This window comes from Meriones unguiculatus, chromosome 15 (genome assembly GCF_030254825.1).
Source record: "Meriones unguiculatus strain TT.TT164.6M chromosome 15, Bangor_MerUng_6.1, whole genome shotgun sequence".
In the NCBI taxonomy this organism is placed as follows: Eukaryota; Metazoa; Chordata; class Mammalia; order Rodentia; family Muridae; genus Meriones; species Meriones unguiculatus.
Genome location: NC_083362.1, coordinates 795991 through 808199, shown reverse-complemented (window position 1 = coordinate 808199; position 12209 = coordinate 795991). Strand labels below are relative to the sequence as shown.

Sequence of the window (12209 nt, the reverse complement as noted above, 5' to 3'; positions counted from 1 at the left end):
CAGCACGCTAAGATTCTCCTCATTTCTCCCTTCCCCCTAGTCTACAATGTCCCCTTCTTCATGTTCCAGCTAAAGTGTCCCCAGGTTCTACAGATTTTGCTTTTGCTTTAAAACAGAGTTGTGTCTACCAAGTTCTCAGTGCTTAAGCACTGTACTGTTTTAGGCCTTTTTTAAAGGTTACGTTTCATATAATGCATTTTGTGTTGGGTGGGACTGTGTGTGCAGTCCAGCCTGTGTGGGGTGACAGGAGGGTGCTGCCTGTGTGGGGTGACAGGAGGGTGCTGGCCCGGGTGGGGTCAGGGGTGACGGCAGAAGGCGGTTCTGTCCTTCACCTGGCGGGTCTGGGGAACCCGGCGCCCACACCGCTCTGTCTCGCTTTCCTGCTGGAGACTGGCTTTCCTGTCGCCTCTCTCGCCCGAGCCACGTGGCTGAGGCCGAGCCTGACCTTCGGCCTCTGAACCACAGGCGCGCCGCCCGCTGCCCTGCCCGGTCTGGCCTCGCCCCGCGCGGCCCGGGCGAGCCCACGTCTCCCTCCGCGCGCGGCCCCCGCACCTCCCCCAGGCCGCGGTCCGCCCCGCGCTCCAGGCCCGCATTGTCCTCTGCCCTCCCGCCCCATCCTCCGTCAACCCACCGGGGCGGCCTCGTCACCATGGCGACCGGATTCTAAGGCGCTGGGAGCGAGGACCTGGTTGCCATGGTTTCTGCTCCTCCGCGGGCGGGATGCGGGGGTCGCGGCGGCGGCGGCGCCTGCGCGGGGCGGCCGCGCGGGGCGGGGGGCGGGGCTCCGGACGGAGGGGGCGGGGCGCCGGGCGGAGGGGGCGGGGCGCCGGCGCCGACGGGCGCGGGCTGGCGTCTACGGCGGCCGCAGAGGGACGCGCCGGGCCGGAGGCTGCAGGATGGTAGGCTGCGCACGGAGGGGGGGACGGGGCCCGCGGGGCGTGGGCGGGCTGGGCCCGCGGGGGTCCGCAGGGGGCCGCGCGCGGAGGGAGGCCCCTGCCTTCCCCGCGGTCCGCCGGGGACCCGCCCGCCGGGGCGCAGACCTCGGAAGCTGGACCCGGCTTTGGGGACCGGGCGGGGAGGAGCTCCGTGGCCGGGAGCGGGCCCGAGGGTGGCGGCCCCGTCCCGAGCCCCGCGCCGCGGCCCCTCCCCGGGCGCCCGCGCGGGAGGGGCGGCTTCCGGGTCTTCGGCGCGGTCCTCCGGCCTCGGGGCCGGCGCCCGCTGCCCGCCCTCCCGGGCCGGCTCTTCCTGCCGCCGCCGCCCGTCCTCCTCGGCGCCCTCGGTTCTCCCCGCCCCCGCCGGGAGGCCCCGGGGCCCGCGTCCCTGCACGTCCCCCGCGAACTGGAGGCGCGGCCCACGCCCGGCTCCCAACCCGGCCGAGCTCGCGGAGCTGACCGCCGGGAGCCGGGTTCGGGTGCGGGGACCTGCGGCTGGAGACGCCGGAGCACAGAGCAGTGCGGACCCTGCCTTTCCACAGGCCCTGCTCGGGGGAGGAGCCGGGGGTGGGGACCCGGGGAGAGACTCAGGAGAGCACCCCGGGGTGGGGGGTGGGGACCCGGGAAGAGACTCAGGAGAGCACCCCGGGGTGGGGGGTGGGGACCCCGGGGAGAGACTCAGGGGAGCACCCCGGGGGTGGGGGGTGGGGACCCCGGGAGCGACTGGCTGTCAGCCACCTGGGAAGGAGGGTCAGGCCGACCCGAGTACACCTGCGGCTGAATAAGGGCAGTCTTGGCCACATGGGCAGCTGAGGTCAGCCTAAGCCCCGTGGAACCGTCTCAGGAGGCCGGAGGGATGGCTCAGCCTGCTCCGGCACCTGCCAACCTGAGCTCAGTGCCCGGGATCCAGGGGCGGAAGGAGAGCACAGACTCCTCGGACATGTGGGCAGTGGCACTCCAGTGCCCAACACCCCCCGAAATAGTGTAAAATGACCCCTGCAGAGCCAGAAAGACCAACCATGGACGGATGGTGGGGGAAATGGGGGGGGGCAGGGCTAACCGTCCGGCCCCGCGGCTGTGTAGCCGGTGTTCAGGGAAGGCCTGGGGCTGGCGGCGGGAGGCCACGTCCAGTCGGGCAGCATGGGGCGGGACGTCTGTGGGACGTGGGGCCTGAGGCCGGGCATTTGTTAGGAAACAGGAGGTCGGGGAACCGCAGCTGTGTGCCACGACCAGCTCCTGTAAGAGGCCCTACGGGTAGGGGGCGCCTGCTGCTCGGCCAGAGGCCCGGCTAGGCTTTCTGTAACCCGGGTGCAGCAGCTCCAAAGCCCCTGGCTCCATGGACATCTGCATTAGTGTGTGTGTGCACACACACACGCACACGCACACACACACACAATTAAGAATAAGCCCAGGGGCCAGAGAGCTGGCTCAGAGGTCAGGAGCGGGTCTCTGGCAGAGGGCCTGGGGCTGGTTCCCACCACCCTCACGGCGGCTCACAGCCGTCTGTAACTCTCGCTCTGGGAGATCAATAGTCATGTGCATGGTGCGCGCACACGTGTGTGCATGTGAGCATCACACATGTAAAGTGAAATAAAGCTTAAATAATAAAGCAAACGTTAGAGAAAAGATGCCTGTCAGGAAGGTGCCATCATTTCTGTCTGTGGCTAAAGAAGCGGAGCTCCAAAGACGGCGCAGTATTTCACAGAGCCGGCGGGGCTCAGCGGCGTTTGCTGGCATCCCTGGAGCTCCGTTGTCCTCTGACCTAGACACACGCACACACACAGACACGTAGGGAAGTGTAATGACACGCTTTTACATTTGTTTCAGCCTGTGTGTGTGTGTCACATCCAAGCAGGGTTAGGACCCCGTGGCGTGGGTCTCGGAACTGAGTTTGGTCCTCCGGCCTGTGCTGCTGGCTGGTGTAAGTTAGTTCGCCTGAGACTGTCCTCAGCTGGTAGAGCCAGGATTTGAACTCAGATCACAAGTGTAAAAGCTTTGACGTTCCCCCAGGGAAAATGCTCGTTCTTGTGGGGTGCCCAGTGTCGACGGCCAGAACCGTTCTGAAGACGGGGTCCTCGGTGCAGTGCTGCGTGGCCATGTGCGGGAGGCCCTGGCCCCGCCCTGCTCGGCCCTCACCCCGCCCCCCTCCCGCAGATGCGCTTCATGCTGCTGTTCAGCCGGCAGGGGAAGCTGCGGCTGCAGAAATGGTACCTGGCCACCTCGGACAAGGAGAGGAAGAAGATGGTCCGGGAGCTCATGCAGGTCGTGCTGGCCCGAAAGCCCAAGATGTGCAGCTTCCTGGAGTGGAGGGACCTGAAAGTCGTCTACAAGAGGTGACGCCTCCTGTGTTCTCAGACGTGTCCACACCGCACAGACATAAAACAGCTCGGGGCGGGGGTGAGGGGCTGCGGGGGCCGACGCCTTCACCCCCTCCTTCACCCTGAAAGTGCTCCTCGGCCTCGCAGTGCTTGCACGCAGGCCCTGGGTCCCATCCCCGGCTGGGCATGAGGCAGGCGTGCGGGCATGCGCCCGTGAGGCCAGCACTGGGGGGAAGAGGCAGGAGGCTCAGAAAGTCCAGCTCGGCCTCCGCTGCACAGTGAGTGTGGGGCCAGCCTGGGCTGAGTGTGGGGCCAGCCTGGGCTGAGTGTGAGGCTATGGGCTGAGTGTGGGGCCTCTGCTGCACAGTGAGTGTGGGGCCAGCCTGGGCTGAGTGTGGGGCCAGCCTGGGCTGAGTGTGAGGCTATGGGCTGAGTGTGGGGCCTCTGCTGCACAGTGAGTGTGGGGCCAGCCTGGGCTGAGCGTGGGGGCCAGCCTGGGCTGAGTGGCTCCGAAAAGACGGGTAGACAGGAAGGAAGGAGGGAGGAAGGGAGGACTCCGGGGAGGAAGGAGAAAGAAGTGAAAAGCGGCCTCCAGGGGGCCAGCTCCAGGCCGCGCAGGGAGAAGAAATGACTTTGCTCCTTGGTGTGTGGCTCGGCCCTTGCACAGACCTGCACACTCGCCCGCACCCCCCCTCCAGTCCCCCGGCTTGGTCTGTACTAGCCCTGCCCCCCCACCCCCGTTTCCCAGCACACACGCGCACACCCGTGTGCGAACGGCCCACGGAGGGCGGGCGGAGGGGCGCACCCGCGCGCGTCTGGACGTGCCCACAGAGAGGCCGGGTCGGGCTCGGGAGGGCCCGCAGCCCCCTCACACCGGGCCCCACAGGTACGCCAGCCTGTACTTCTGCTGCGCCATCGAGGGCCAGGACAACGAGCTGATCACGCTGGAGCTCATCCACCGCTACGTGGAGCTGCTGGACAAGTACTTCGGCAGCGTGAGTCCGGGCGGGGCGGGGGGCGTCTCGGCTGGGCCCGTGATCAGTGTGCGCAGAAGGACACACGTGTGGATGCGGGCGGGGCGGGAGGGGGCCTGGGCGGAGGGCGTCTCCGCTGGGCCCGTGATCAGTGTGCGGTGTGTGTGGGTGGGTGTACAGGACACACGTGTGTAGGTGTAGGTCCGAGCATGGGAGCGCAGGTGTCTGCGAGGCCAGAGGGGAAGCAGGCGGCGGGCCGCCGGGCCACGGCCTCCTCCTCCTCCCCGCACGGCATGGCGTCAGTCCCTCCGGCTCCGGCTCCGGCTCCGGCTCTGGCTCCGGCTCCTGCCTCCTCTGGTGTCCGATGTCTGGCTGTGAGGTGTTTGTCCTAGTGTGTGCTGTTCACTGGCTGGGGCTGGCTGGGGCTGGCCTGAGCGCCTTGATTCGGCCAGGTGTGTCTCCGCCTCCCTGCGCTGGGCCCACGTCATCATAAGTAGCTTTTCGGGGTCCCAGGGTCCCAGCTCGTCAGGCGTGAGCGAGCCTGTGCTACACACACAAGCAGAACGCCCACACGTAGTAACAGGGAGTGTAGAAGCTCGTTATCAGGTGTGCGTGCCCTCCGGGGAACACAGCTGACTCGCCTGGTGGGGGCCTGCGCTCACAGGGCCCAGGCATAGCCTAGGAGCCTCCTTGGGAGGCCGCTGGGGACACAGCCCGGGCGGCTGCTCACTACTGACCCCAGGGCTGTCCTCGCTCTCCTGGACTCCCCGTCATCCTCTTCTGTTGTTTTTCTGGTTTTGGTTTGTTTTTCAACACAAGGTTTCTTGGGACTGGAGAGATGGCTCGGCAGTTAAGAGCTCTGCCTGCTCCTCCAGAGGACCCGGGTTCAATTCCCAGCACCCACATGGCAGCTCACAACTGTCTGTAATGCCAGTTCCAAGGGATCTGACACCCTCACACTGATGCACATAAAATAAAAATTAAAAAAGACAGGGCTTCTCTGTGTGGCCCTGGCTGTCCTGGACTCACTCAGGCCAGGCTGGCCTCGAACTCGAGACCCTCCTGCCCCTGCCTCCCGAGTGCTGGGATTACAGGCATGTGCCTCCGTGCCCAGCGTTTGCTTTCTTCTCAGATCTTTCCCGTGAGGGTGGTCAGGCACACTCGGGAATGCGGAAGCCGGAGGACAGCTTTGAGCGTCTGTCCCCTCTGACTAGCGTTGGGGTCTGGCTGCGGCCTCCAGCCAGGCGGCAGGCGCCCTTACCAAGCGTCACCTCGCTTCGCTTGTGTTAATTTGTTTTCAGTCATTATTGCCAGGGGCCCTGCTGGCGTGGCATGTGTGGGAAGCGAGGGGATCGCTTGGCCGAGTGCATTCTTGCTCCGTCCAGTTTTGCATCGTCTGTCAGTCCTGGGCCTGGAACCCAAGTTGTCAGACTTACAGGCCCAGTGCCTTTGCCTGCTGGGTCAGCCGGCCAACACTTCTCTCTCGCTCGCATTTTTCCTTTCTTCCTTTTTGTTTGTTTTTCAAGACAGAGTTTCTCTGTGCAGCCTTGGCTGTCCTCAAACTCAGAGATCCCCCCGCCTCAGCCTCCCGCGTGCGGGGATTACAGGCAGCAGCACCACAGGCCTCCTTTTGTTTCTGGCATGGCCGTGTGTCCTAAGCTGGTCTCCAGCTCACTGCGGCGGAGGGTGGCCTTGGGCCCGCCCACCAAGCTTTGGGGCCACAGATGCGGACAGCAGCCCGGTTTATATGAGCTGGGGACGGACTGCGTGAAGCAGTGTGTCAGTCACTGGCCTGTTGCTGTGAAAAGACACCACGGCCCAGGTGACTCTCCTAAGAGGAAGAGTTTAGTGGGGCCGGCTGACGGCTTCAGAGAGTGACAGACTGAGACAGGAGAGAGCGACAGATGGAGAGACAGACAGATGGAGAGAGGCAGAGACAGAGAGAGAGACAGACAGGCAGATTGTGGGTTTGGCATGGGCTCTTGTTACCTCAAAGCCCACCTCCAGTGGTGAACCTCTTCCCAAAAGGCCACACCTCTTAATCCTTCTGATCCGTTCACACCGTGCCCTGGTGACTGAGCATTCGAGTGCACAGCCTGTGGGGCCCATTCTCACTCACATCACCCAGGCAAGCATTCCGCCAATGAGAGGTGCATTCCCTGGTTGGTTGGTTGGTTGGTTGGTTCATTGTTTCATTGATTGATTGACTGGTTGATTGGTTGGTTGGTTCATTGATTGATTGGCTGGTTGGTTGGTTGGTTCATTGTTTCATTGATTGGTTGGTTGATAGATTGATTGATTGGTTCATTGTTTCATTGATTGGTTGGTTAGTTGATTGGTTCATTGATTTGATTGGTTGGTTGGTTGATTGATGGATTGATTTGGTTGGTTAGTTGGTTGGTTGATGATTGGCTGGTTGATTGGTTCATTGATTGATTGATTGGTTGGTTGGTTGATTTGTTCATTGGTTGGTTGATGGATTGATTTGGTTGGTTGATGACTGGTTGGTTGGTTGGTTGGTTGGTTGATTGATTGGTTCATTGATTGGTTGGTTGGTTGATGGATTGATTTGGTTGGTTGGTTGATGGATTGATTTGGTTGGTTGATGGATTGATTTGGTTGGTTGGTGATTAATTGATTGGTTGGTTGGTTGATTGGTTCATTGATTGGTTGGTTGATGGATTGATTTGGTTGGTTGGTCGGTGATTGGTTCATTGATTGGTTGGTTGATTGGCTCATTGGTTGGTTAGTTGGTTGATGGATTGATTTGGTTAGTTGGTTGGTCGATCGATAACTGGTTGGTTGATGGATTGATTTGGTTGGTTGGTTGGTTGGTTGATGGATTGATTTGGTTGGTTGTTGACTGGTTGGTTGGTTGATTGGTTCATTGATTGATTAGTTGGTTGATTGGTGCATTGGTTGGTTGGTTGGTTGATGGATTGATTTGGTTGGTTGGTTGGTTGGTTGGTTGGTTGGTTGATGGATTGATTTGGTTGGTTGGTTGGTTGGTCAATGACTGGTTGGTTGGTTGGTTGGTCGATGACTGGTTGGTTGGTTGGTTGATGGATTGATTTGGTTGGTTGGTTGATGGATTGATTTGGTTAGTTGGTTGGTTGATGGATTGATTTGGTTAGTTCGTTGGTTGATGGATTGATTTGGTTAGTTGGTTGGTTGATGGATTGATTTGGTTAGTTGGTTGGTTGATGGGATTGATTTGGTTAGTTGGTTGGTTGATGGATTGATTTGGTTGGTTGGTTGGCTGGTTGGTTGATGGATTGATTTGGTTAGTTGGTTGGTTGGCTGGTTTGTTGATGGATTGATTTGGTTGGTTGGTTGATGGATTGATTTGGTTGGTTGGCTGGTTGGTTGATGGATTGATTTGGTTGGTTGGTTGGCTGGTTGGTTGGTTGATGGATTGATTTGGTTGGTTGGCTGGTTGGTTGATGGATTGATTTGGTTGGTTGGTTGGCTGGTTGGTTGGTTGGTTGATGGATTGGTCGGGTTTGTGATATTAGGGATTCCACCTTGGCACCAGGCTGCTCTGTGCTCAACCGTTGAGCTGTGTCCCTAGCCCCTTGTTCACTTTTGTTTAGTTAGAGACAGGGTCTCACAAAGTTGCCAAGTGACCTTGAACTCAGGCCGTGGCGTAGGAGGCAGTCTTGTCTCAGCTTCTGAAAAGCTAAGTTAAGAGATCTGTGCCATCCCCAGAAGGATGAAGGATGAGGACTGAGGGATGAGGACTGAGGATGGAGGATGAGGACTGAGGATGAAGGATGAGGACTGGGGGATGAGGACTGAGGATGAAGGATGAGGACTGGGGGATGAGGACTGAGGATGAGGGATGAGGACTGAGAATGAGGGATGAGGACTGAGGATGAAGGATGAGGACTGAGGGATGAGGATTGAGGATGAAGGATGAGGACTGAGGATGAAGGATGAGGACTGAGGGATGAGGATTGAGGATGAAGGATGAAGGATGAGGACTGAGGGATGAGGACTGAGGATGAAGGTCGAGGACTGAGGATGAAGGATGAGGATGAGGGATGAGGACTGAGGATAAAGGAAGAGGACTGAGGATGAAGGATGAGGATTGGGGGATGAGGACTGAGGATGAAGGTTGAGGACTGAGGATGAAGGATGAGGACTGAGGGATGAGGACTGAGGATGAAGGATGAGGACTGAGGATGAAGGATGAGGACTGAGGGATGAGGACTGAGGATGAAGGATGAGGACTGGGGGATGAGGACTGAGGATGAAGGATGAGGACTGAGGGATGAGGACTGAGGATGAAGGACGAGGACTGGGGGATGAGGGCCAGAAGGACCTACAGGTCACTGCGGGAACTCGCTGTGGGGCTGAGGGTGTAGCTCAGCTGGTGGAGCACCCGCCTTGCACACCAGAGCACCATGTACAGCCAGTATGGAGGTGCTCGGGGCCCCAGCATCCATCGGGAGATGGAGGCAGGAGGGAGGCTGGGTACGCCGCGGCCCTGAGCTCTGCCCCCCTCAGGTGTGCGAGCTGGACATCATCTTCAACTTTGAAAAAGCCTACTTCATCCTGGATGAGTTTCTGATGGGCGGCGACGTCCAGGACACCTCCAAGAAGAGCGTGCTCAAGGCCATCGAGCAGGCCGACCTGCTGCAGGAGGTACGAGCCGGGACGGGGGGAGGAGGGCCCCGCCCGCCGGCCCCCGCCCCGCGGCCTCTGGCCCCCAGCACGCCCTCTCTGTAACTAGTCCTAAAGCCCTGGGCAGGAGTGGGCAGGCCGTGGCATACCCCGTCCCCTCGATCAAGCTCTATCCTCCTCCCGAGAGCGACTCGCTCTGGCCCGCTCTCCTTTGGGTTAGTGACCCTGTTGCTAAGGAGGTGTTTAGAGAATTGAAGAGCAGTTCGTGGCTGATAAGCCTCTTCCTCCCTGTTTATATGTTTGTAGACACCTGGTTCTCTCCGTCTCTCCCTGTCTCTAGCTCTCTCTGTCTCCCTGTCTGTCTGTCTGTCTCTCTCTCTCTCTCTCTGTCCCTCTGTCTCTCTGTCTCTGTCTCCCTGTCTCTGTTTCCCTGTCTCTCTCTCTCTCTCTGATGGAGGCTAGGGCCCTGATTCCTCTACTTTGCTTGTAAGTGTCTGTAACGTGTGTGTGTGTGTGTGCACATGTGGACTCAGAGGCCAGAGGTTGGAGCTGGGTTTTCTCCTCAGGCGCTCTCTGCCTGGCTGTGGAGCTCACCCGCGGCCAGGCTGGTCGGCCTCCGCACTCCACGTCTCCACGCCGGGCTTTCATGGGTTCTCAGGATCTGAACTCAGGTCCTGATGCTCAGGCGACAAACACATCACTAACTAATAACGGAGCAGCCTCCTCCCCCGTCCTCACTTTAACAGCACACACTCACACTCTCACCCACACACACTCACATGCTCTCTCACACACACTCAGTTGCTCAGGAGCTGCTGTGGTGGGGCCCCGGCTGGCGTGTTAGCGTCCCTCCCCCGCTCCCGGCCCATCGCCCCCTCTCTGCTGAGCCTTGGTGCAGGGCGATGAGTCACCAGGACTCTGCAGTGACACAGCCCGAGCCGGCTGAGGAGGGTGAGAGGGGGGTGATGGGGGGAAGGTGGGCGTGGAGGGCGGAAGTGGCAGAGTGGAATTCGGGGTCCCCCACCTGTCAGCCTCCCCGCCCCCACACACATGCAGACACGCACATGCCCTGGTCACACCTGAGTGACTCCTCACTCTGAGGACCTGGCGACGGCATCTCGCTACCGTCCTCTCTCTGAAAGGCTCGGGCCAGGCAGGCACACATGTGCCAACCCTGGGAAATCGGGGTTCCTCCTCCTGGCCCAGCTTCCGGCCTCCTGGCCCAGGGTTCTGAGGTTGCATACCCCCCCACCTCCGCCCTCCGGTCCCAGGGCGCTGGGGGGGGGTGGGCTGCGCCTGTGCTCACAGCTTCTCCGCCCGTGTTCCCTGTGCCCTGGCTCCTGCGTCACCGTTGTCTCAGGAGGACGAGTCGCCGCGCAGTGTCCTGGAGGAGATGGGGCTGGCATAGCCGGCGTGGACAAGGGAACACAGCAGCAGCTGGCGCTGTCCTCGCCCTCCACCGCCCCTGCTGGGCCCAGCTGCTTTCCCTCACGAGGGGCCACCATCCAGCCCTCCACCCGGACAGACAGACAGCCCTCCACCCAGACAGCCCTCCACCCGGACAGACAGCCCTCCAACCAGACAGACAGACAGCCTTCCCTCCACCCGGACAGACAGACAGCCCTCCACCCAGACAGCCCTCTACCCGGACAGACAGCCCTCCACCCGGACAGCCCTCTACCTGGACAGACAGCCCTCTACCCGGACAGACAGCCCTCCGCCCGGACAGCCCTCTACCCAGACAGACAGCCCTCTGCCTCCGGTTGGAAGACAGGAAGCGCGGCCCGGCCGTGGCTCAGGCCCTCTGTCCTTGGAAGAAGCAGCGCTGCCGGCCTCCGCCTCCCCGCCCCTCGCCGCTGTAAATACATGAATTCGTCAGGTTAAAGGGAAAGGTTCCCAGGGCTCTGCTCTCCCTCCGCCCAAAGCCTACCTCCACCCCGCAGCGGGCGGCCCCCTTCCCACGGCCAGAGCCGGGGCAGCGCCGCAGCTAGGTCCCCTGACCTTGCCGCTTGGAGGGCTTCAGGGGAAGGGCCTGTCTCGGGGACCCGGGCCTGTCCCCTTCCTCCTCCACGACGTGGGTGGGGCCACGTGGCTGCCTTCACTTCCTTCTGAAATAAAAGGAAAAGGTGTTTCTGGACTTTGCTGCCTGTGGCTTTGTTGGAGGGAGCTGGCTCCCGGGGAGCTGAAAGCAGAGGGCGCCAGTGGCCAGGGACAGCCACGCCGAGGCCTGATGTCTGTGTGTGTTGGGTTGGGGTTTTGTCGCTATTTGTGTTGGTTGGTTGGTTTTGAGACAGGGTTTTGGGGCCTAGCTCCGAGTGACCTGGACGTCGGGGTGACCCTCCCACCCTCCTCCAGGGTGCTGGGATCTCATGCATGCGCCAGCCGCCCCCCAGCTCTTGAGATTGCTCTTGCAGCCGAGGCCTCACACTTAGGGTGACAAGGTAGAGTTGAATCTTCTGACCCTCCTGCCCCCCCCAGCACCCTAGCCACCTGCCTCTCAGCTGGTTCCGATTTTGTGGTGCTGGCGATCACCGAGAGCCTCGTGGAAAGGGCGCTCTGTCAGGCCAGGTACCCGCTGCCCCCTGGAGCTGGAAGTTGGAGTTTGCTCTATCTGGCGGCCCTGCCCCACCCAGAACCTAGGAGGGCGGCTCCGAGCCAGTGCCGGGCTCCATTTGCTTCCTTTGGTTGGTTTGTGGAGGTGACTGAAGGCTGAAGGCAGGGTGTGGGGCCTAGCTCCTCCCCATTTCGGGAGTCGAGGGACCGTGAAAGGGAAGGATGGATAGCAAAATGGGAAGTCTCCAGTGGGTCCTTTTCTCCTTGGCTTCTAGATGCTGGCTTGTCCCCGGCAATTGGCTCCCTTCCTGCTGCTTTTTCTTTTTTTCCTGGTCCTGAATCCACTTTACAGGATCCGACCCAGGAGCCAGTGCGTGCTGGGCAGGAGCCTGCCGAACTGCAGCCCAGCCCCAGGCTCGGAGCCTGGACAGCGACCCAGCCCCAGGCTCAGATCCTAGTGACCCCAGCGCCTGGCTCAGACTGGGGGGTGGGGGAGACAGCGACCCAGCCCCAGGCTCAGACATGGGGGGGGACAGCGACCCAGCCCCAGGCTCAGATTCCAGTGACCCCAGCGCCTGGCTCAGACTGGGGGGTGGGGGAGACAGCGACCCAGTCCCAGGCTCAGACATGGGGGGGGACAGCGACCCAGCCCCAGGCTCAGACATGGGGGAGGGGACAGCGACCCAGCCCCAGGCTCAGACATGGGACATGGGGGGGGTACAGCGACCCAACCCCAGGCTCAGACATGGGGGGGAGGATAGCGACCCAACCCCAGGCTCAGACATGGGGGGGGACAGCGACCCAGC

The 12209-nt window shown here is 61.2% G+C and overlaps 1 protein-coding gene across 3 annotated transcripts; it reads left to right on the top strand.

Moving 5' to 3' along the window:
- Nucleotides 1-790: 790 nt before the first annotated feature.
- On the top strand, nt 791-10987 carry Ap1s1 (adaptor related protein complex 1 subunit sigma 1). Of its 3 annotated transcripts, none has more exons than XM_021664082.2 (5): nt 791-899; nt 3087-3265; nt 4137-4245; nt 8734-8871; nt 10211-10987. In XM_021664082.2, the coding sequence occupies exons 1-5, from the start codon at nt 897-899 to the stop codon at nt 10256-10258; spliced, it is 477 nt and encodes a 158-aa protein (XP_021519757.1). In that variant the 5' UTR covers nt 791-896; the 3' UTR covers nt 10259-10987. The 3 variants fall into 3 exon arrangements, with proteins under 3 accessions (XP_021519757.1, XP_021519758.1, XP_060223886.1); XM_021664083.2 differs by lacking the exon at nt 791-899 and adding an exon at nt 1213-1451; XM_060367903.1 differs by lacking the exon at nt 791-899 and adding an exon at nt 1477-1499.
- The last annotated feature ends 1222 nt before the right edge of the window (nt 10988-12209 follow it).